Source organism: Pituophis catenifer, unplaced genomic scaffold, assembly GCF_029215685.1.
Source record: "Pituophis catenifer annectens isolate HBS135680 unplaced genomic scaffold, rPitCat1.0.hap2 SCAF_7, whole genome shotgun sequence".
Classification (NCBI taxonomy): Eukaryota; Metazoa; Chordata; class Lepidosauria; order Squamata; family Colubridae; genus Pituophis; species Pituophis catenifer.
This window is the reverse complement of record NW_027256887.1, coordinates 23256808-23281348: the sequence shown is the minus strand read 5'-3', so window position 1 is coordinate 23281348 and position 24541 is coordinate 23256808. Positions and strand designations below refer to the sequence as shown.

The window sequence follows — 24541 nt, the reverse complement described above, 5'->3', positions numbered from 1 at the left end:
CGGTAGGTTGAAATCCACCATGACCATAAGCCTGGGGATATCAACCGCCACCGCGGCAATGACATTGAGTAGCTCGGGCAGGGCTGCTGCCACGTGGCAGGGAGAAAGGTACGTGATCAGCAAACCCATCTGAACCCCATGGCCCCATTTCACAAGGAGGGATTCACAGCCGGTCGTCTGAGGGACAGTGGCCTCCCTCGGTTTCAGACCTTCCTTAATGATAACCGCTACCCCCCCCGCCCCTCCCCTGTGAGCTCGGCTGGTGAAAAGCAAGGAAACCTGGAGGGCACATTTCAATGAAGGGAACCCCCCCCTCCTGGCCCAACCAGGTCTCCGTAAAACCTGCCAGGTCCGCACCCCCCTCCTGAATAAGATCACAAATGAGGGGGGCTTTATTTACTACGGACCTGGCATTGCACAGCATCAGCCAAAGGCCCGGGCCCTGAGGGTCTATGCAACCTGGGAGACGGGTGGAGCTTTGGGGCCAGAGCATGCCATTGCTCGTAAACAGCGAGTGCGCGCTCCCCTAACACGATATGGCCCCCTGCTCCCGCCATATCTACCTCTCCCACCCACAGTATTGATATTCAAAACACTATCCGGATGAGCTCTAACCCCCCCTCGATCCCGGGCCCACCCACCCCACCGTGCTTCGCGGCCAGACCCGACCCCGACCCTCCCCCTTGTGGGTTTTCCCCCAAACCCACAACCTGAGTTCTAATTTGACCCTCCCCCTCCCTGAGACCCCTTAAAAATTTAACTAAAAATTTGATTAAAAAGCCCTCAACCCCCTAGTTTTCACATGCCACCTCTCTGGGTCCCAAAGCCCGTCATTGAGGTGGGCCCTCGATAACGATGAGGGCCACATCTGCAAGAGGGGGGAATCTCGCAGCGCAAGAAGATCTGCAGTCATGTACATCTCCAAGATACAGTGATGGAGGCACGGAGCTCAAACGGGACTTCACAAAAGATGTAACACAGCCATTTGTTCATTGATGTACTATTGGTATCTCTACTGTCCTCCCACGACAGTAGGAGGGTCCTGATTATCTCATCCAATGGGAACGGCCTCTGGCCCGCCCTCTCACGGCAGGGCCCCCTGTTCTCCGACAGACGAGACTCATGATGTAATAGGGGACCCCTCAACAATTGCATCAATTGGCTGACCCATGGTCAGAGGAAGAGTTTATCAGTCTATCAGTCAGTCAGTGAGTCACTTCAGGGGCAAAGATGGGAAATCCTTGGCATAGTCTTATACTCAAGATCACATCCGAGTAAGTCCCGATGAAAAAAAAGGGGGGGAGAATGGAGGGGGAAGAAGGGAAAAGGGGAAGAAAGGGGGGGAGAGAGAGGACTCACTCAGGGCAAATAATGAGCCCATTTAGGCGGACACAGTACCCAGGAGGGGGAGGAAAAAGGGCTGGTATCCATACGAGGGAAAACCCTCTGTCACCCACCAGCCCTATTTTCCTCAGTTCTTCCAGACTCCAGCCTCCATTAAATGTCACAGGAGGCCTCCAGGTCCTCTGCAGCCACCAGGATATTCCGAGGGGGGTGGTCTCTCTTCTCCAATCCCAAGACCCGTTTATACTCCTCTCAGTTTCTGAGTGGGTTAGGTGGAAATTCAACGGGCTGCCACCACTCGCTGCCCCAAAGCCATTCTTCCTCCTTCATCTTCTCTGCCAATGCCTCTGGGCTTATCCAGGGGTGAGGGAGGTCTTAAAAAACCCTCGCCCCGACTTCCGGTCTGGCTTCCGTCGCCACCAGATGGTCCTCCATCACCGCCAGCCCCGTTGCCTGTAAAGAGCCGCCTTTACATCTGAAAGGCAGCTCGAAAAACTCCATTTCCTGATGGAAATGTGAGCCAGAGCAGGTGAGGGCAGGTAGAGCCCTCTGTGAAGTCCCCAGAGTTTGTTTTTTTTTACTCTTGGGGACGAGCAGAGCGGGGCTCCCTATTTTCGCTCGCCGCTGCTCCGGGCTTCGGGAGGACTCTGCCTTTTTGCAGAGCTAGGCGCCGGGACCGGACCAACTAATAAAATAACAGATGGTTTAGTTGAAGAGAGCGAGATTTGTACCTGGGACCCTAAATCGCAAGTATTTTTAATGATTTTACAAGTGCTTCTAATTGAACGGAAAAAATAAGTTTAAAATGGCAACTGCTGAGGCTTGAGAAGAAAGCCGAAAGTGAAAGTCCTTCCGTAATAAGCTACACAGTAGCGAAATATACAGTGCCGGCTAGGCTAGAAGGAATATATCCATTTTAAGTTTTCTTTTTTCTTGGAGATCTGTATTTGATCTTGTTTGGGGAAAAGTCTTCTTAAAAAAAAAAAGGATGGCGTTAAAACTAATAAAGCCTGACAGACAAGCAGTGGGGGGGGGGTGCTCCCCCATCCACAATTATCTGAACAAGTTCTGAGCCTACAGACTCTGCAGTATGGTTTTAATTTAAAAGAATTTCTTCAGGAGGAAATGGCAAAATATCATGAGACTGTGAACCAGAAATTTGAAAAATTAAGGCAGGAAATTAAAGAAATGATACAACTAAAGTATGATAATTTGCAACGAAAGATTGTAACAGTGACTAATGCTTTTTCAGAAGTTGTTATAAAGATGGATATAAATATCAAATTATTAGAGTCTAAAATGGAGGAAGTTGATGATAAGATTTATAATTTGGATAATAAAATACAAAGAATTGAAAATGATTTAATAAATATTCAAGACAATAGTTTAGAAGTAAAGTCTAAAAAGGAAGCTGGTCACGAGACTTACAATGCAGAAGATATAAAGCAAGGGATTGAAAGAGAAGTTGTAATGATGCAATACAGGCTCACAGAATTTGAGGTCAGAATGAGAGGATTACAGGAAAATAATAGAGATGATCTAAGAAAAATATCTGCTCAAGTTCTGGCTGGGATTTTAAAGGTTCATCCTGAGGAGGTATCTTGTAAGATTGACAAGGCCTATAGAGTAAATTCTTGGATTGCAAAGCAAAGGCAATTGCCTAGAGATGTGGTGATTTACTTCACAGATAAAGAAATAAGAAATGATATTGTGCAAAAATCTTTTAATTCTACTTCACAATTGTATGGAAGAAAGATCTGGATATATAAAGAATTGCCGCCTAAGATGTTAAAAGATAGAAAGAAATTTGGACTTTTGGTGACTGAGCTAAAAAAACAAAATATTTCATTCAGGTGGGATGTTCCAGTTGGTATAATATTGAGATATCAAGGAGAAAGATATCAGCTAAATACTGTTGAAAAAGTGGAAGAATTTTACTACAAGGTCCTCAAAAAGCAAAACCAACAAGAGATAGAAACTCAAGAAAAGCAGAAGGAGGTGGAAGTAATGAAGAAACAACAAGTTACAGAGGTCTCTACAGATGAGCCGCTTTTGGATTCTCTTTCAGAGGCCTCAGCTGGACTATTTAATACAAGAGAGGCGGCTCTGGATTCTAATGTAACGAATTATCAAGTTACAAACCAGCATGGAAATCAATCAGTTGATATACAATTTATAGAACCAGAAAGATTTAAGCCACAAAAGCAAAACCAACAAGATCAAGTTATAGATCAGCATGAAAACCAAATAGTCGATATACAATTTACAGAAAGGAATTCAGGATTGAGATCCAACCCACAAAAAGTCAAGAAAAGAAGAAGCAGGTCTCACAAAAACAAAAACTTCTAAACTAAACAACAGTGTAATGCCAGTTATTTAAGAGATGATTGAATATATGAAAAGATAATCGGCAACGTATTGGTTTATTTTATCCTGAGGAGAGTGACAGACCTCTGCAGTGCTGTACTTTTGGGATGTGAAAAGGGCCTTAAACTGAATGGATTGGAACTATCTTTTTTTTTTTTATTCTTTGATAAATATACTACGTTTAGGTTGAGCTACAAGGCAAGAGAGTTATGGGATTGGGGCACGCAGAAGATCTGGTTGTTACCCTATTACGGTGGTTGGAATTAATAATTTGGATAAAAGACACCTCTACAGATACTTTATGGAATACAAATACAAAGTCACTCGGGTGGTTGTTGTTTTTTTTTTGTTAATATGAAGATATTTGCTATTGATGGGGGCAGATGGTAATTGAAGATACCGAACATACTGTTGGAATCAGGATGTGATGTTACCCTAACATGGGTGATGGAGTTTATAATCCATCTGAAAGACATTACAGAAGATATTATATGGATTACAAGCCTAAAGTCTTTTTAAGAGGATTTTATTTACATAAGGGAATATTTTTTAGGGGAGTGGGCAGAAGAATAAAGATATTAAGAATTATTAAGTATGGTAGTCTTGTAGGAAAGTGGGTGGAGACAGGTTAGTTTATTGATTGTTTAGATTAAGAAAAAGGATATTATGTTTAGATATGAATATATGTAAAAGATTTGAGTTAAGAGATATAACGATGGGGGTGAAGGAAATGGGTAGACTATGAACTGAATAAATGTTAAATTAGGATTTATTATATAGTTTTATAGCAGAAGGTTGTTTTGAAATGTTAGATTAATATACATAAAAGATTTGATTTATTATTATGCTAAATTAGGAGTTATTATATAATGTTACAGTAGAATGTCATTTTGAAATGTATAGTACAAGGGGGATATGATAATTTTATTAGAAATAAAGGGTCAGTATATGGGGATGAAGTAAGGGGATGGTAAAGTATTATATAATCTGTTATGAATTTGGGTTTTATTATGAAGAAGTCACAGGGGGAGGGGAGGGGGAGGGGGGGTTAGGGAGGAGGGGGAAAAGAGGGGGGAATTTGTATTTGAAAAACTTTTTCAATTAAAAAAAAAAACCCTCGCCCCGAGCTCCACTGACTGAGCCCGCCGCTGCAATGATAAGCCACCATATCTCCGCTCTCTGCGCTGCTCTGCTCTCTTTTCTCACCCTTCTCCACTCCAGCAGCACTTCCATTCTCAGTTCTCCTCTCTCGGTTCTCGCCTGATAAGCCACCATGCCTCAGCTTTCGGCTCCGCTCTCTGCTCCCCTCCAGCAGGGCCTCCGCTCTCAGCTCTCAGCTCTCTCAGCAGCATCGGCAGTGTCGGAGCGGCACAATTTCCACTCTCCCTTGCCGCTTCCGACTCTGGGAACGTCCACGGGCGAGGAAGGTCTCAAAACCCTCGCCCCGGACCCATCTGACTAAACCAGGGGTTGCTGATGGTCGAGCTCCTCTGTAGTACCCCCTAAGGCCCCGAAAAGTCCTCCATCTCACCGCAGCGCTTCACCACGCGACTGCCATCTTGCACATGCTTGCAAACATATGTTTGAGGTCTGAAACATATGTTTCAGGCCTTAGGCATGAAAGCTGACTGGGAAACTTTATTAACATGCTAAACATTTCTAAGAAATGTTGAACAATATTCAAACAAGTGAAAGACTAATGAAAATTCATGTTCTAACCTATTTCACCACAGTTCTTCCCTTGCTCTAACTTAATTCAGTTACTATCCAACTATGAAAATAGAATCTCATGCTGGGGATTGATTGATTGATTGATTGATTGATTGATTGATTGATTGATTTTTATTTGCTATCTGGCAGTGAACCAGAAGACCAAGAATTTTGCTATAATGCAAAGCAGGATTTTCACCCCAAGCTATTCTTTAGAGAATGTATGAGAGAAGATTAGGGAGAGCATTCAAGCCTGGGCATAGTTTATGAAATCTCAAATAATCAACCCTGATACTAATATTTTTTGAAAAATAAAATTAAAGCCCTTCATGGGTTGGAACCAGGTTATCTGAAGAACGGTTCTTCCTAGTTACATCCACCTGACCCACTAGAGCAGGAAGGTAGGGAATGCTGTGGGTCCCGTCTCCTAAGGAGGTGCAATTGGCAGGACCCAGAAGAAGAGCCTTCTCTGTGTTGGCTGCCTCCCTTTGGAATATCATCCCTACAGAGACTTGATACTCTTTCGTAGAGCCCTGAAGACCTAGTTCAGCCAACAGGCCTGTGGAATCCAGAGAGGGATGGAGTTCATCAAGTGGCTTATTTGATTGCTTGTTGCTGCTGGGGTGGGTGGGTATTGTTTTTATTCTTTTATAGTGGGATTTTTTAATGTTTGTAAACTACCCAGAATCACTGAGAGTGAATGGGCAGCCATGTAAACCTTCTGAATATATACCGGTGAATAAATTCTTTCTCAGTATACATTGGAAAGCTACATTGATTTAAGAAGTAGAGACTAGAACAATGGAAACAAGAACTGAGTGAAGGTTTGTTATATAGTAGTACAAATTAAGTAAATATTTGGATAGAATATGCATTAGTTATTTTTAAGAAAGGTCAAAGTAAATTTCAATGTGTTATTGACTCTTGGAGAATTTAGGGTCATGTCTATGTACTTTTCATGGCCACAACACAGACATGACTTTGCCATGGTTTTCTTCTCTCAATGTATTTTCTCTACTTCCCAGTGCAGCCCACAGCGATGTCTCCTTGAAATCTTCCAGGCATTATGTTTTAGTTTCCAGGCCTAAAGTCAACCAGATGCTGCCTCCTGCACAGGCAATTACACCAAGTCACTAAAATTGAGAGCAAATGCACTGAAGTTAATAATATTTTTTAAAACCCATCTCAGCTGTTTTATGTTAACTTTTTATGTTGCTTGTTTGTTTTTAGAACTGATTCTTGGCTATTTTCGACCACAGCGAAAATTTGCAGAAGCTGTTGATTGGTCCTATTCAGGTAAGGACATTATCTGCTACTTCACCAAGAGTGCTCAAAGAGTGTGGTGAAAAACATTAAGATGGAAGCCGCAATGGTGTGCGTCACATAAAAACAGGCAATTGTTTGATCACACTATTTTGACACTTTTTGGATGCTCCTATTTCACAATGCTTCATTATGACAATTCAGCAAGTTGGGTTTTTTTTCCTGGCCAAATCAAATTGTTCCTGTTGGCTGCAGTATGAGCTGATAAAGATCAGTTATTAAAAATGTGCTCTGTGTACCTAATTAAAAATATTAAAAGGTCTTATGATGCTGACTTATTCCCCTATTGCATGCAGCCTCTGGACAACTTTCTTATAGCACCAAAGCCTTGACTGCAGTTTTAAGAAACCAGTAATGATTTTGTACTATTTCTAGCATGGAACAAAAAAAGGTGGCAATTCTTGAAATAATCATGGTTTAATTTGTGAAGCAAAAAACTGCTGATCAATCTTTCAAATCCAGAAAAGGATTAAAATCTTTCTAACCATTCCATTATTGTGTCCTGGGTGCCAATATACTTGAAGTGCATGGTTGCTGATTAAAAGGTTGCTTACCCTGCGTTACTGCAAAGAAATATTAATTTTTGAACTGCATTTGGCTAGATTTTTTTTCCCTTAAAAGCACAACCTCTTTTCACTAAAAACAGTACTGCGCCGCTTATAAACCTTTGTACTTTTAGGATATTTAGGGCAATTCTGCCCTGCAATCTCATTTCCCATGATGTTCCTGAATTTTCTTAAATCAATTTTAGAGATATCAGTTGGGTTAGCAATGGGCTGGTGCTCAGTCTGGTCTACAACCATTGCAAGGTATTTGTCATTTTCAAGCTTTTTGTTTTTCCTACCTGTGCAGCAAAGCAAAGTCTTGCTAGCTGGATTCTGTCCCGATGAGAGAGATAATGCCTTTTCTTTGATACCTTCACCCTCACTACCACGACTCGGTTATCTCCTCTGAGATTAATCCAGATTTTTTTTTCCTCTTATGATTCCATTGTTATTCTACTGCTGCAGTAATCAAAGCAATAGGAAACAGATTGTTATTTTGTTCCTATATTGCTCTGCAGTTCCATGGAAACTTTATAGCAAGGATGAACAAGTAATTCAGTATCACAGAAGCAAGTAGCAATGCTACTACACTGCATCTTAAAGAGGTTTTCTGGAAAAGGGAAAGGGAAACAACATTTTGCTTACTGGGGGTTGGAAATAGGTGGGAATGCAGTGGAAGCAAGAAAATTTGTGTCCACTGGGAGACCTAAAAGTTGAAAGAAGCATGAACTTCTACAGTTAAGAATAATTCATTGATTTAATGGATCAATATTAGATCAATCTCAACGTAATGAAAAATAATAATTGCCAATCAGAGAGAATGTAAGAAACCAGTAGATAGAAATATATGAAAGCTACTTTGTATAAAAATATAACATATAAACATATCAGGCTAAAACATATGAAGAAGAGTTTCAGGAATTGGGTATTTCTAATTTAGTGAAAAGAAAAACTAGAGGTGATAGCAGTGTTCCAATATTTGAGGGGCTGCCACAAAGAAAAGGAGTGTCAACCTATTCTCCAAAGTACCTGAAGGCAATTCAAGAAGCAATGGATGGAAACTAATCAAGGAGGGAACCAACCTAGAACTCTTAGGAGAAATGTCCTAACAGTGAAAATAATTAACCAGTGGAACAGCTTACTTCCAGAAGTTGTGTGTGCTCCATCACTGGAGGTGTTTAAGAAGATACTGGACAACCACTTGTCTCAAATGGTATAGAGTCTCCTGCTTGAGTAGGGGGTTGGACTAGAAGACCTCCAAAGTCCCTTCCAATTCTGTTCTTCTGTTATCAGATCAAAATGGCTGCCCATGACAGTGACTAGCCACTGGAGGGAAAGGGGTGTGTCAGGCCCTGTAGCCAGTTGGAGTTGGGACTGATACTAGGATGAAATGAATTGCTAAAGTCCGTCTGCTTTGATGGGCTCAGATCAGAAAACAGTTTTGAATCAATGCTAAAATGAAACCATGGGTATGGGGTGCTTTTTCAGTGAGCTGGGAGTGGAAGGAGGATGATATCATCCATTCCTACACTTAGGAGATAATGAGTGGCCCATACTACTGACAGGCCAAGCAGAAAGAACAAATTTTCTTTTAGAAAATTTAGACACTTGAGACTTCCAAGAACCAGTTTGGTCCATTGCTTCAGGAACCAGGTTAGAAGAAGGAGACTGTGAGTTCTAGTCCTGCCTTAGGCATGCAAAAGTGGCTGGGTGACTTTGGGCCAGTTATTCTCTATCAGTCCAATCCACCTCCACAGGGCTGTTGTTGTGGGGAAAATAGGAGGAGGAAGATGTGTTATATTCCTAATCCAACTACCTTGAATTATTTATAAAAAATAATAAAGGCGGGGAATGATTGAATGAATGAATGAATGAATGAATGAATGGATGGATGAATGAATGAATGAATGAATAGTCTTGAATCAATTCCAATTGCTTGAAATCAAAACAAGTTTCAGTACATGTGGGATTGGTCTCAGGGCTGTGCAAAGTATTTGAAAGAAGTGCTTCATGTTGGAAGATCCATTTCAGTATGCAATGCTTCATTGCACTAGAGATAATAGATGTAATTTGTGTAGAGGTTTCCCTCTATGACTTATTTACATTCTCTTTTGAAACTATTTAATGTGTTTCTAATTAATTAGACTGATCTTTTCAGAGCTGTTATAATTTTGCATCTTACTATCTTTCTCTTTGGGTAATGGAATGGAATAAACTAGCTGTGCATGCATAGACATGTAGAAACATCTAGAAGCAGCTGCCAAAGCAGCACATAAATCCTGCAAAAGGTGTGGCTGCTTTAATAATGCAGAGTGGTGTCAATCATACTCCCATGAGTTAGAAAATACTACTTGCACAGCCCTAGTTTCTCAGGTTCATGTTGCACTGCCGTTATACAGTATCTGGTACCCTGATCTACCAAGAAACTCCAATGATGTATATAAATTAAGTATGAATCTGAGTCACATGGAAAGTCAGCCTGGGATGTAGTTTCATGTTCTGTAGATGTTAGTTCACTATGTATGTCTGGTCATTATCTTTCCTTAGTAAAATAGCAAGGAGGCAGAGTGGACTGGATTTACCATGGTAAAATTCTACTGTCTGCTCTCCAGATTAATACCTTCAGATGTTCACAAATTAGGTAATTTTATATACATAATTGTACTCTTTAAAAGCTCATTGAGCAGACACTCATCCAAAATAGCAGTTTGTGAATAATCAGACAGTAGCATACTTTTTCATTATTTCCTTCTGCAGATTTTTAGAAAAATACTTTTTCTTCAGATCTTCAGCTGAATATTTAATATCAATTAGGGTCTTCCCTATTTTCATTTCCTTGGAACATAAAATATTAAAACCATTGAAATCCTAAAAATTATATTCCAATTGAAATTATTAGGAATAAATATTAAATATAGGAGGTGGGGAAATTACATCTTCCAACGTAGTGTTAATAGTAGTAAAAGAAAAGAACTAGATATATATGTATTTTTATCATGAATATTTTTATGTGTAACAAGTAAAATAGGCATCTCCTTTTTTTACTTTTCTTCATTTATATTTATAATTGCTCAATTATATTTACTGTCATGCCTTTAAGACAAGCATATATTTTATTTATTCAAAATGGTAGAATCATACATTTACTCAATGGTGAAATCCAAAAATTTTCCCTACTGGTTCTGTGGGTGTGGCTTAGTAGGCGTGGCTTGGTGGTCATGTGACCGGGTGGCGTAGCCAACTTGACATCACTCACGTCACTCACTGTTAGAGCTAGGAGCTGCACATTCTGAACCACATTCTGCCCTTCTAAAGTCCCCAACACTTTGAGTTTCCCTCTGGCTTGACTGCCCAAGTGAACCTCGGAGTCTTCTCTTGCCCTGCGCTCCATCGCGGAGGGCCACACATCCCCCCTGCCAATCCTCCGCACAAATTGCCTGCCCCATTTATGCAAAGGCAGAACCACCCCTTGCAGGGTGATTGAAAGAGGGGAGGGGGATGCTGCAGAAAAGGCCATCTTACACCTGGGCCTCCTCCTGCAGCCAAGCATGCCCATCCGTGGGTGCCCTTTCCTCAAATGGGCTGTGCATAGGGTGCTTGGAGAAAGAGAGAGAGCAAGAGAGCTCTCCAACCTCTGTTTTTGTGTGTGAGAGAGAGAGAGGGAGGGAGGGAGGGAGCGATCTGAAGCTGAGGCACCCAAACTTCTGGCAGTGGCGGGGTGGCTTCTGAGCAGCCCTGAGTCAGCCAGTTCCACCTGACCTACTCCCTGAGTCTTGCCGTTCTCCTCACCACCACCCCCTCCACTCTAGCAGTGGCAGGCTCTGCAGAACGACAGGGCCTCTCATTTTTCGCACAGCGCAGTGTATGCTTGCTACCTTGGGTGACCAGGCAGGCGGGGGTGGAGCCACCAGCAATAATTGCTACCGGTTCAGTGAACTGATGCCAATCATCACTATTGGTTCACCCGAACCGGTCTAAACCGGTAGGATTTCACCCCTGCATTTACTTAGAACAAGAAATCGTCAGGTTAATGCAGAATGTAAAGTATTCCTTACAGATGGTCATCTCTCTTGCTTTTTCTATCACTTCTATTAATCTGCAACAAGAAGCTGCTTTTCTGCAATATACTCTGGGATAATAGAGAATTGATCTTGGCATTCTTCTGTGTAATATCTTTTAGCTTGATTTTTTCTTCTGAGTGTGCACTCACTTGCCCAAAGTCACTGGAGACTGAAGATTAAATTATTGCAACATAGTCTGTATTACCATTTTGGGAGTGTTCAGTTATTTCAGTCATCTATAACCCAAGTGTCAAGTATCTTCTTTGGAGTTCCTGGGTCAGAATGTATTGATTTGTCAGTTTGAATTGATTACTTCTTTGCTGTAGGCATAATAAGAAGTAGTGAGAACCAGATTGGTACAGTGGATAAAGCACCAGGTTGGAAAATGGGAGACTGTGAGTTCCAGTCTTGCCTTAAGCACAAAGCCAGCTGGGTGACAGCTAATCATTCTCTCTTGGTCCCAGGAAGCAAACCACTTCTGAAATCTTGCCAAGAAAACTTAAAGCACATATCTAAGCAGTCACTAGGAGTCAACATTGACTCAAAGACATGCATACACATACAAGGATAAGCACTATTATAATTCTTTGACAATTATAATTCCTATTTCATTCATCTTGAAGCTTAACTCCATTTGACAGGATCATTAGAAGACAACTGGCTTAGAAATCAAACAGGCCTTGCTCAACTATTGCATCCATGTTGCCACTTCAGTTAAAATTTTGTCCTGATTGCTTTACGATATTGCCCAGCGTATGAGGAAGGCATTGTGGACAGCTATTTTGATAAACTGAAATGGATGCATTATATAAAGCCCTCCCTAGGATGGCCTTTAAGTATCTTCCTTCAAACAGAGTATTCTTTCCCTGAACATTCAACCTAAAAGGGCAAAGAAAAATATTTTCATTAACTGCCCTATTATGGAACTGCCTTTCCATGGAGACCCATTACTGAGAGACACCAAAAGTATTTTGTTTCATGTAGAATCTGAATGATCAATGGGCTGACCTTTTATTATAATAATATGATTTTTATTCTATTTTATTTTTATTGAATTTTGATTAGGATTTGTAGTGTGGTTGAAAGATTTACGTAAAACTTATTTTTATTATTTTCTTGGTTGTAAACTGCCTGAAGACCTGTGGTATAGAAATCCTTAATCTGCATAAATAATAAACAATTGCTTCCAACTGTTTGGGCTTTCTGGCCTTCTGTTTCTCTTTTCCCAGGCTTGATTTGAAGTTTGTCTTCACTAATGGTTTGGATTATGTTTTAGTTTTTATGATGTTAAACAGTATTCTGTTTATTTTGTCTTACTTACTTACCGTATTTTCCGGCGTATAAAACGACTGGGCATATAAGACGACCCCCGACTTTTCCTGTTAAAATATAGGGTTTGGGCTATACTCACCATATAAGACTACCCCTCTTCCAACGCACACCAAATAAAAATTAAAAAACATCAACTGGCTCACCCACAATGTAAAAGCAGCTGTGCTAGACCCAAAATGGCCCCTGCAACAAGCAGGAACCTCACACAGCCACAAAAAGCCACAAAAAACAACTTTCACACTTTACACACACAAAATTCCACATATAGCTTTGTGAGATTTTGTGTGTTTGTGTAGTTAAAGTGAAACACTACAGAAACACACTAAATCTCAGAAAGCTGCACAAATATTATTTTATTTTTATTTTTATATGAAAACTAAATTTAAAACTTCCTAAACTTTAAATGGCTAGGTCTAAAAAAGAACAACTAAAAAAAATCCCAATTAACTATTTTTTTTAAAGCTCCCAAAGGGGAAAAAAACTTACCCAATAGAACAGGGGTCTCCAACCTTGGCAACTTTAAAACTTGTAGACTTCAACTCCCAGAATTCCTCAACCAGCTTTGTTTTGCTGGCTGAGGAATTCTGGGAGTTGAAGTCCACAACTCCTGCCTGCTTGATTGCAGGCAGGGAGTGGCTTGCTGATGGAATGGATTCAGGCAAGCGAAGCAAGGCGAGTGTTGCGATTAGCAGCTAAGGTAAGCAAGCTGGAGGGGGAAAACTTTTTTCCTTTTACAGGGCTCTGGCGATCCCAGCTGAGTTGCCTGATTAGCAGGCAAAGCTGGGATCGTCAGAGCTTGGATCGCCAGAGCCATTTAAGGCTCGTCAGAGCCTTTCGGGCTGGTCTACCTGGTTACAGGAGAACGACACCCGGCGTATAAGACGACCCCTGACTTTTGAGAAGATTTTCATGTGTTAAAAAGTTGTCTTATATGCCGGAAAATACGGGTACTTGTCATCATGTCATTGGAAGCAACTCGGGTAACTATTGAGTGTACTATAAAAATGATTTTACCTGATTCAAGTTAACCTAGATTTTTGTCAGAAATTTAGAGGCAGATGGGAGGGAATAGAGGTGGTATTCAACAGTAACTGAAGATCAGTTCATAAAAGGATCACTAGAAAAAAATAATAATTAAGCTACCCTTCACAGCTTTCTCTATAAAATTAGCAATTCCATCACAAATCTCCTGCATCAAATGTAATTTTCCCTAAGTCGTTAAACTATTAATGACTTCATATTGTTTGATATAAATTAAAAACTAAAAGAAATTGACTTGCTGCCAGAATGGCAGGTGACACACTAAGGCTATGCTAAATCTCGTGTGGTGCTTTTTATAGTACTTTTGGGGAAGATAGTGGAGGGAAGGGAAGAGTTTACAATTATGTCATATGGGCATGGAGATTATCTGCTGTGCTGAGGATGAATTCTCTTCTGGAGCAAAACACAAGCACAGAGTCAAGTCAGAACTGAAGTTATTGCAGTCCATGTGTCTCTGCAACCTTAATTTTTTAGAAAATCACAAAATACATAAGATTATTATTTCTAGTTTGAACCAAAGATAAAAGTATTTTATTTCATTTCACAGAGGACTGATCCCAAGTACATTCATACATTCACAGAAAGTAGGATTTATTTTCCAGGTATACATGGGTAGGATCAGACGGCTTACCAGAGATGCATATTTCATCTCAGATACCAAAGCTCCTGAAATAGCAGTTAAAGCATGTTTCACTTGTCTGCCATTGTCAAACATTAAGAAGAAGATGCCACTTCCCATTATTATAATGAAGGCTTTGTAAGAATACTAAATGATGCAAAGAAATGGCCTTTTTGAAATCATGCTCCTTTCAAAAGGCAGAAAAGTTATTACTGGCTTTCAAGTCAATTCTTTAAAGAGATCTGAATATTATCACATTTCTTGAATGAAAATTTAATGTTTCATTCTGTTTCACAAAGTACACTGTGTGGGTTTCCTAGATTATCTGTGACAAAATAAATTGTTTTCAGCATCCACAAGGACGGCTCTTGGTCTTAATCCAAGCCATTAATTGGCTGCTGCCAGCTCTCTTCATTGGGCTTTGTGAAGTGAACCTCCTTTGTCTTTAGGATATGGATAGCAAAGAAAGTCAAACCCTGCTGTCACATAAATTTCCCTGTGTCACAGGTTCTTTTTAAACTGTACCCAATTTGATTGACTCCAACTCAAAACATCAATAAAAAGTATAGGACCCTAGACAATGGGATCTTTATATCGCCCTATAAAGATTAGGGAGATGATTTATTTTGAAAAAATATCCAAGATACAAAACATACAAATATATATATGTGACTCTTTCTATGTATGTTGTGTTATACTATATTTCTATTACTAGTTACATTTATACAATGTTCTCTACTATTTTACTATACTAGTATTCATCCTTCTATGCTATACGTATTACTTCTACTAGACGTATAGTACTACTGCTGCTATACTACTATTATTAGGATATAACAATATTTTAACTCTTATAGATCCTGGTCTTTCTTTAAATCTTCTCTGTCTCGCTCTCTCTCATTATATTTCTATTTTATTCTTTATAAATGCCCAGCAGGTAAAGTACTGGCATCTTTTTAGTGCTGTGCCTCTTTTTCTTCCTTCAGTCTCTATGAAACATTCTTCTTTTATTTGGCTGCTTTTTCTTTTTGTTGTGGTTGTTGAGCTTCCAAAACACACACAGCTCCTCCTGTCTCCTCCCCCACCTGTTTCAAGGTTGTGGCTTTCATAACCAATTTTGCCCTGCTGACATTGGGGAGAAGGCTCAGTACAGGTGCCTACAAGTTTCTTAGTAGCCCATTCTTCCACACTTCGTGACTATAAAAGTTAAGGTTGCTTGTAAGTAAGTAGTAACTATTGTAAGTTTTCCATAGATTAAAGTGAGTCTGTTGGGAGTAAAGTTGGACTTGGAATTTGATTATGCTTATGGCATATCAACCAGTACTGGTAGTCCTTGACTTACAACCATTTGTTTAGTGATCATTTGAAGTTACACTGGCACTGAATTATGACAATTTTTTACATTTTCAACCATTGCAGCATCCCTATGGTCACGTTATCAAAATTCAAATGCTTGGCAACTTGCATGTGTTTATGATGGTTGCAGTGTGATCACCTTTTGCGAAGTCAATGGGGAAGCAGGGTTCACTTAATAACTGTGTTACAAATTTAACAACTGCAGTGAGTCACTCTACAACTGTGGTGAGAAAGGTTGCAAAATGAGGCAAAATTCACTTAAAAACTGTCTTGCTTAGCAATAGAAATTTTGGATTGAATTGTGGTAATAAGTTGTGGACTGCCTGTATATACTTAGCAGGAAATAAGTTAGTTGGTAACTTAGTGCTGTCTGTGTAGGTAAAATGCTTTATGTGAAAACCTCAGTTGACCAAAGCTATGATAAATAGTCAAGATCAATATATGTAGACCCATTTGGGATAAGCTTGAGGTGTGGAATATTGAGATTTGGAAAATAATAGAAGTACTGTGTTTTCCCAAAAATACGACTTGTCCCAAGAATAAGGCAAGCTTGATTTTTGGGGTGGGCATAAATATACGCCCTCTCCTGAAAATAAGCTCTAGTGAAGGGGTGGGCGTGGCCAGCACAGGAGGCAGCCCTTCCCTTTCCCCGTCACCTCCTGGAGGTTCAGCCCCATAATTGCTGCCCGCTGATCAGCTGAGCCAGTGAGAGCTGTGCAACTCGACCCAGATCTCCAGAGCACCTCCCCAGCTGCCGGCCTCCTTTCCCTTTTCCTGCTGATCTTTCTTTACTTGGGATCGCAGCACAGACACCCCTGGCAGGATTGCAAGGCTGAAAGCTTTGAATGGAGCATTTTGGGGATGTGTCTCTGTACTGCAATCCGAAAGAAAGGATAGGCTGCAGGAAACCCCCCCCCCTTTTTTTTTTCTGCTGATCATTCTTTACTTGGGATCAGCAGGAAAAATGGGGGATTTTACAAGCCCTTATTTCGGGGTTCAAAAAATTATAAGACAGGGTCTTATTTTCGGGGAAACATGATAAATCATAAAAAAGCACAAATCAAAGCAATAAAACTAAAAGAAAAACTAAAAAAGATAAGTCAGAGTGAAGGTTTCCTGAGAATGTGAAGTAGAATTTATGAATACATCTATGGAGAGGGAAATTTTGGTTTAATTATGAATGGAAAGGCTAAAAATGTACATCACAAAATATGAATATATTATCTACATTTTGTGGATGGAATTTGTAAGTGGTGATAATGGCATGTTATACTCCAGTGAATGATGATCAAGGAAGAACTTAGAAAAAAGTTCAGGGGATAATTGTGTGACATGCTGAATGACAATACCTAGTTTAAACACAAATTTATTCATAACGTACAAAGCAAAGGAATGAATATAAATCTAAAAGTTTGAATGATTTAGTTAAATATGAATGAACAAATTAGGGAAGGCTGTCTGGATGAAAGATTCTGGACATGGGAGAGATCATTTTTGGTAGCATAAAGAATAGATCTTGGGGGGAAATGCACATGGAAGAGAAAGTAGAGTATAGGACAGTGATGGCTAATCTTTTTGGTACCGAGCACCGGAACCCGGAAGAGGAGCTGCACACATGCACATCAGCCAGCTGCTCTCTTCCAGTTTCTGGCGGTCGGTGCTGAAAAGGTTAGCCATCACTGTGCTAGGCTGTGGTATGGCAATTACCAATACAGCAATTTTGTGGGTTAGTTTCATGTAAGCATGCGTGCAACGAAACCAGAAAGAGGGCAGCTGTCGGGCGCGCATGTGTACGATGAAACCTGGAAGAGCAACTGGCGACAACGCGCGTGCCCACAGAGACGGCTCTGCGTGCCACAGGTTCGCCATCACGGGTATAGGAGAATGATTGCATAAAGAAAAATAGTCCTCCATGAAAGGCGTTAGTACATAGATAATCACCCAACAGAAAGAATGGGAAGTGGACATAATGGGAAGTGATATGGAAAGAATTAGTTAGAGAGTGACACGGAAGAGTCCCAATAAAGAGAAATATAAAAAGTGATACTTTTTATATTTGAGATGACGAAGTAAAAGAGGCTTGGATGAGAAAAATGTATGTAAGAGAAAGTTTAGGATGAGAGAAACCTATTATCTAATGTATAGAAACAGAAACATAGGAATGAATAATTAAAATTAAAAGAGGCTGAGAAAATGCAAAGCAGTTCTGATGGAAATAAATTGATTTGGAAGTGGGTGAAGAGGGCTGAACAAGACATTTCTAGAAAATTGAATAGAATTAAGAATAGTCTAAGCACCCTGTTATTAACACAGCTGCCTGCAATTACTGCTGGTTCGAATCTCTCCAAGGCTCAAGGTTGACTCAGCCTTCCATCCTTTCTAAGGTAGGTGAAATGAGGACCCAGTTTGTGGGGGCAATAAGCTGACTTTGTATAAAAATATACAAAAGTATGAAGGCTATTACTTAACGCATTGTAAGCCGCCCTGAGTCTCCGGAGAAGGGCGGCATATAAATCAATTTTTTTTTAAAAAAAAAAAAGTGAGAAGTATTTGAAAGAAGTACAGCATGTGAGAAATGTACAGTATACAGGAAAGATATGTTGAAGAATGGAATTGAAACAAATCCAAATACATCAAGCGTTAACGTAACAAAAATGGATGAGAAGAACATTGTAAATGTTTTGAGATTGTTGAGCAATGGTAAGGCTGCAAGTGCATGTGGAATTATAAAATGTTTAAATTTGGGTGTGATTCTACAATGTACTTAATGTGTGTACAATGTGTGTAGAGATTATATTTATGCAGATAGTGTATAAAATGCCACTAGGATTATGCATTTTAGTATGAATGTACCAAAGAACAGGATAGTCATATCTGACAGAACAATTGCAATTAAACATAAAGGGCAAAAACTAGATCAAGTTAGGTTAATGTTTGTATTTTAGTAGCATGTGTATTAAGGATGGGAAAATGGCTTATAGAAGGTCTATCTATGTAGTTGTAAAGAATTAATAGTCTAAGGCATTTTCTTAATATAATAAGTATATATTATAATAAGCATAATATATAAATCTTGTATCACAATAACATATTACTAAATCTGAAAAGATGGAGCAGTAAATGGCTTTTATGATTAGATGTCAAAATTTGTTAAAGAATTGTAGTTTTATATTACACGTTGTAGATACATGTCTCACTTATTCATACACACACACACACACACATATATATATACACTGTATATATATTATTAGCACTTCTGTGTAATATTTATCGCATATATATTATTTTTTAAACAATAAAAATTGGTATTTACAAGGTTTGTGTGGTAAAGCATGAGATAGAGTCAAAAATAAATATGGGCTGATTACATAAGTTACTGATCAACATAAAAGAAGTAAATTGGGATGAATTGGTCATATTGTTAAGATAGGTAATTGGTCATATTAAGATAGGTAGTAACCCATCTTGCTTTCAAGTGACTTATAGAAGGAATTAATGAGGACTGAATTGCAAACAAATATATTAAGGGAGAATGGATGGTCATGAGGAAGGGGAAGACCAATGATTTAAAATGATGATGTTCCCAACAACGGGAATTTTTTTAAAAAGGCACTGCATAAGAACAAAAACACAATACTGAAATGGTATATGGAGTTGGTAAAAGCACAAATGGTTTACAAAGATACAAAGAGATGTATGAATGATGCTAATTAGTAGAGAATACATTTAGCTGTATTATATTACATCTAATTCTTTGGTTTATTATCTTTTACTCTATTTCCTACTGTATATAATAGTTTATCTGGAAAAGGATTACCATGATGAGTAAGTAAGTGCCTGTATTGTCTTACACAAGAAGTGACCTTTTCTGTCCCATCTCTTCTGGGTTAATTAATGAACGTGCTAAACTGGGAATTAAGAGTTCATTTAATTGTTTTCTCAAGCCTGAGCAGTGTTGCTGAACTACATACATTCAAAAAAAGAAGATGTCACTGGCTGCTGAAAGAATCAGGGATGAATTGCTTTACCATAAAATGTACAAATCCATAAAAAATGCTTTGCTGTTGTGTTGACATCAATGAAATAAATTAACATTAAAGAAAGATTACATTAAATGATGTGAAAAGTGTACTAAAAGTTGACAGGAAAATGAATGTTAAAATTTCGTTATACTACATGACTAATCTATTAACTAAATAAATATCCTTCACATGATTATAGTTCAAATCCTGGAATTGCAGAAGTATATTATAATTTCTGATTAATCCCCAATTATATTATTACTGATTATATGATTTCTCTGTCAGAGATTCATAGTAAGTTTAGAAACAATGATAATACTAAGGGAAGAGTTTATAACAACTACAGAAGTCTGACAAGGCAGAGTTCTAATAAAATATGCATTGATTTCAAAGTAGAATTTAACTTAATAAAAATGTCAAGAGAATATGTATAGTTTGAAGAACAAGGAATTCTTAGCATAGTTTTAATGTTTTTATCTTGTTCTCCATTTTCTAACATATTGGATTTGGAGATAGCAGAATGAGTAATAAGAGTTTCCATATAATGTATTAAGATGATAATGGGAAAAACTAATAGTTCCTTAAAGAAATTAATTGCCCCTATTCATATATAGCCCAGATTTTACCATAATAAGCAATAAAATTGATCTAAGAATAAATGTTCCTGAATACAGAAAATGTGCATCCAAGAAATGTACAGTATTATTAGAAGCAATATAATAATATAATATTGGTTTTAAAATCCGCAAATGTTATCCCATTTTCTTAATAACCAGTATGAAATATTAGCTTTTAATTAAAGCATTTTAATATATGTATAATAGATAAATAGATAGATGATAGATGATAGATAGATGATAGAGAGATAGATAGGTAGATAGATAGATAGATAGATAGATAAATAGATAGATAGATAGATAGATAGATAGATAGATAGATAGATAGATGATAGATGATAGATGATAGATAGATGATAGATAGATAGATAGATAGATGATAGATAGATAGATAGATAGATAGATAGATAGATAGATAGAAAGATAGAAAGATAGATAGATAATCTCTAACAATACTAGTCATACTCAATTCTAAAACATTTTATTTCTCTCCAAATGTAAGATTTCATTATGTAGGACCAGAATAATAGTATTAATTTCATGCTCTGTAGGCTTCAAAATAATATTTATTACAGAAAATGTCAGAAAGAGAGAATACAAAGTAACATTTCTGCCTATTTTATCTCTTATTCTGATATATATTATAATGATGGAAATAATACTATGATGAATAATGTGAGAATGCATAATTTATTACAGAAATTGTGCAGATAAAAATAAGATTCAGATGTATATTTTTCAGTTAGGATTTTAACGTTCAGGTTATTTATCAAGTTAATTGATTCTTACAACTGCTTTGAATTACTCTTAGAGGTGAGACATGTATCATCACTCCTATATTCTAAAAATGCCACCAATCCAATGTGTTTTCATAGTTGCTTCCTTGTTTTCTTACTATTGATTGAAAAGAATCAAGAATCTAACAGCATTATTTTTGCACCAAAACAAAATTCAGTCAGGTTTATACATTCCATCATTTGATGCTGTAGAATTTCCATGCATGTTTGTGGATTATGAGATATTTATTAGGCAAAGGAAAGAAAAAGTGTATTTGGGGGATTCTGTTTCCATTCTGTTCTTTATTGTTGCTGGGATTCCTGATTTATTTACTTCCCAGTAGTTAACTTTTGTTTAAAAATATGCTATTCAGGATAGCAAATTTGTGCATTCTTGGGTTTTGCCTTGTTGCCAGTTTCTTTCTCTAGCACTAATCAGCACCGTATGGTTAGTGGGCCCAGGATTCTACAATGCATACAGAAAATGTGTGTCCTTTTGCTTGACTTTTACTCTAATTGATCTAACATCAAAAAAATGTAAGAAGATGTTGCTATTATCTCAGACTAATTACTGTATGTAGGATATGGGGGCATCTGTTTTCATAATTCTAACAAGCTGCCTATTGTCACTTTGATGTCCAGAAATGTCTCTGTCTAATAAAGTAAATAAATACTAAATAAAATAAATAAGAAACTATCTTGATTGGCTTGATACTTTGCCACTGTGGCAAAGTGTCCAATCTTTTCAAGATATTCAGTTACAATTATTCTTTTACATTGTCAAAAGGAAGTTCTTTTATTCTTTTATCATTTTATCCTTTGTTTTCCTAAATTTCCTTTGTTTTCCTAAATTTCACTATTTAGTTTAGATTTAGATGTGCAAGATCCAATCTGGGTCAAACACCAGAGGCTTAGTCTTCCAAGCTTTCGGACTCGTGCTGGAGTTTGGCTCATCCTACACATTCTGGTGAGAGAGATGTTCCCTGAGGATTGTCTCCAGCATGAGTTCAACGGCTCGGAAGAGTAAACTTCTGATCCTAGTGACTGACCAGATTGAATCCTGCAACATTATCCTGGAACATCTATATATTTGCCTTCCTTTGTGAGATTAGATTTTTTATCATCCTGCCTTTATTATTATTATTTAATAACTCAAGGGCCATCTGATCCTACCCATGGATGTATACCCCATAAATACTACTTTCTGCAAATGTATCTAGGATTGAAACTTCAGTCCTTTGTGAAATAAAATAAACATATATAACACTCCTTCCTTCTCCTATTTTCTCCACAAATCAGCCTTGCGAGGTGGGTTAGGTTGGGTTGGGCTGAGAGAGAGAGTGACTGGCCCAAGATCACCCAGCTGACTTTCATATCTAAGCAGTACTAGAACACATGATCTCCTTGTTTCTAGCTTGATGCCTTAAGCACTAAACTAAACTAGTGTAAATTTCCATTGGCTGATATATATTGTTCTTTCTTAATCTAGTTTTATTTTATTTGAAAAAAATACAAAATTGCAAAAAATTTTAAAAGAAAACAAAACAAAAATGAAAAGCAAACAAGACATTGAAAAAAGTGCATTAAAAACAAAATCCAACACGTATACATATATTATCCCCTCCAGATGAATACTGATTAATATATTGTGAGCCCTTTCTCCCAAACTCTATTCCCCAGAATAGAAAATAGAGAATTTTATTTTGTTGATCCTTGTGGAAATAAGATTGTTATTTTTCATTCATTTGAAGAGTTTGGGATGATAAAATTATTTTGATGGTCAGATACTACCTTCCATATATAGAGCTCAAAGTTGTTGAACAGCTGCAGTGGCATGGGGCTTCTCTTGTTTTTTCTGTCAGAAACCTTCAAGAAGTGAATAATTCCAATGCAGACCCTCTGCTCTTGGACAGCTTCCTGTGGTCTACTTTCTCTGGAGAAATCTCATTCCACTGGCATTCACAGAGAGCACTTTGTACCTTACTGGTGTACCTTACTGTACTCTTCTTCTTCCTTGAATACAAGTATATTCATATTCTCTTCTAAGAGGGATGCAAGTTTACATTTCAAATAGGTATAATTAATGTATCCTTTTTATACATCTTATAAATATGTGAAAGAAGAGGAATGTTTAAAATGCAAAGCATAACAAATTTATCAACATTCACTTCATGAATAATTAATTTCAATGCCATGAATAAATGAAATAATCAACCATATTCAATCCAAGAACATGCCATATTTCCTTATAGAAAGGCAAAAGTTATTCATAACAACAATATAAATCAAAGGAAAAAGAAAAGAAAAAGAGCAGCTAGTAATTAGTAATTAATATAGCATCTAAAAAGTGATTCAGAACTCTCTAATTTCTTAGCATGAGTTTGGTATAATGATTGAGGTTCAGGCTAGAGACTGGGAGTCTATAAGCTAGCCCAGCCTTAGACATATAACCTAACTGGGTGACTAGACAATGAGTCACTCACTATACCTCTAAGAAGTAACGAATTATTTTTGAAGAACCTCAAGAAAACTGAAAGAACTTTTTTTTTCCCCATTTCTATACCACCCTTCTCCAATAGGACTCAGGGCGGTGAACAGCCAGAGTAAAAAACAGAACATACAACATTTAAAAGCAGTTTAAAATGATTAAATATTTTTGGCCGTAATTTAAAACAACCCAATTTAAAATCAGTTTAAAATTTAACTCAAGCCAGCCCAGCTAGTTGAAATAAATAAGTTTTCAGGGCCCGACAAAAAATCCGGAGGTCTGTTATCTCTGGGGGGAGGTTGTTCCAGAGGGTGGGCGCCGCCACAGAGAAGGCTCTCCCCCTGAGGGTCACCAGCCGACATTGTCTGGTGGACGGCACCCTGAGGAGGCCCACTCTGTGCGAGCGTACTGGCCGGTGGGAGGCTATTGGTGGCAGAAGGTGGTCTCGTAAATACCCCGGCCCTAAGCCATGGAGCGCTTTAAAGGTGGTCACCAACACCTTGAAATGCACTTGTCCAGGAAGTCTCCATGAATTAAAATCAATGCATTTGTTAATAATTTGCCTGTATTATCATCACTTTAAAAAACCATTAGTAACTCATCATCACAAAATCCTGGCTTAATTTATGGTTTACAGTGCATAGGGGTCTATAAAGCAATTGCTGTAGTTAGATAGAGATATTTGCTCTGTTTTATTCTATATATTTTCTGGGTTTTACGCTATTTTTAATCTTATAGAAATAGGTGATACATTAAAACCATGTAGTAAATAAATCAGCAATTCATATACTCAACTGAATAATTTCACCAATAAGTTAACTATAGCAATATGTATGATTCCACAAATGTTAATACAGCCTTGTTGACTTGTTTTATGAAATATTTTTCATATAATAATAAAATTATATGACACCCAATTCCCAATGACTCTGGATGG

At 38.1% G+C, this 24541-nt stretch overlaps 1 protein-coding gene across 1 annotated transcript in view; it reads left to right on the top strand.

Annotated features, from left to right (window-relative positions):
- Window positions 1-24541, top strand: part of PTPRZ1 (protein tyrosine phosphatase receptor type Z1) — a 120409-nt gene that overhangs the window by 33848 nt on the left and 62020 nt on the right. Inside the window, exon 2 of the mRNA XM_070947947.1 lies at window positions 6652-6717. Coding sequence (XP_070804048.1) covers window positions 6652-6717 — 66 coding nt within the window. The remainder of the gene's footprint in view (window positions 1-6651; window positions 6718-24541) is intronic.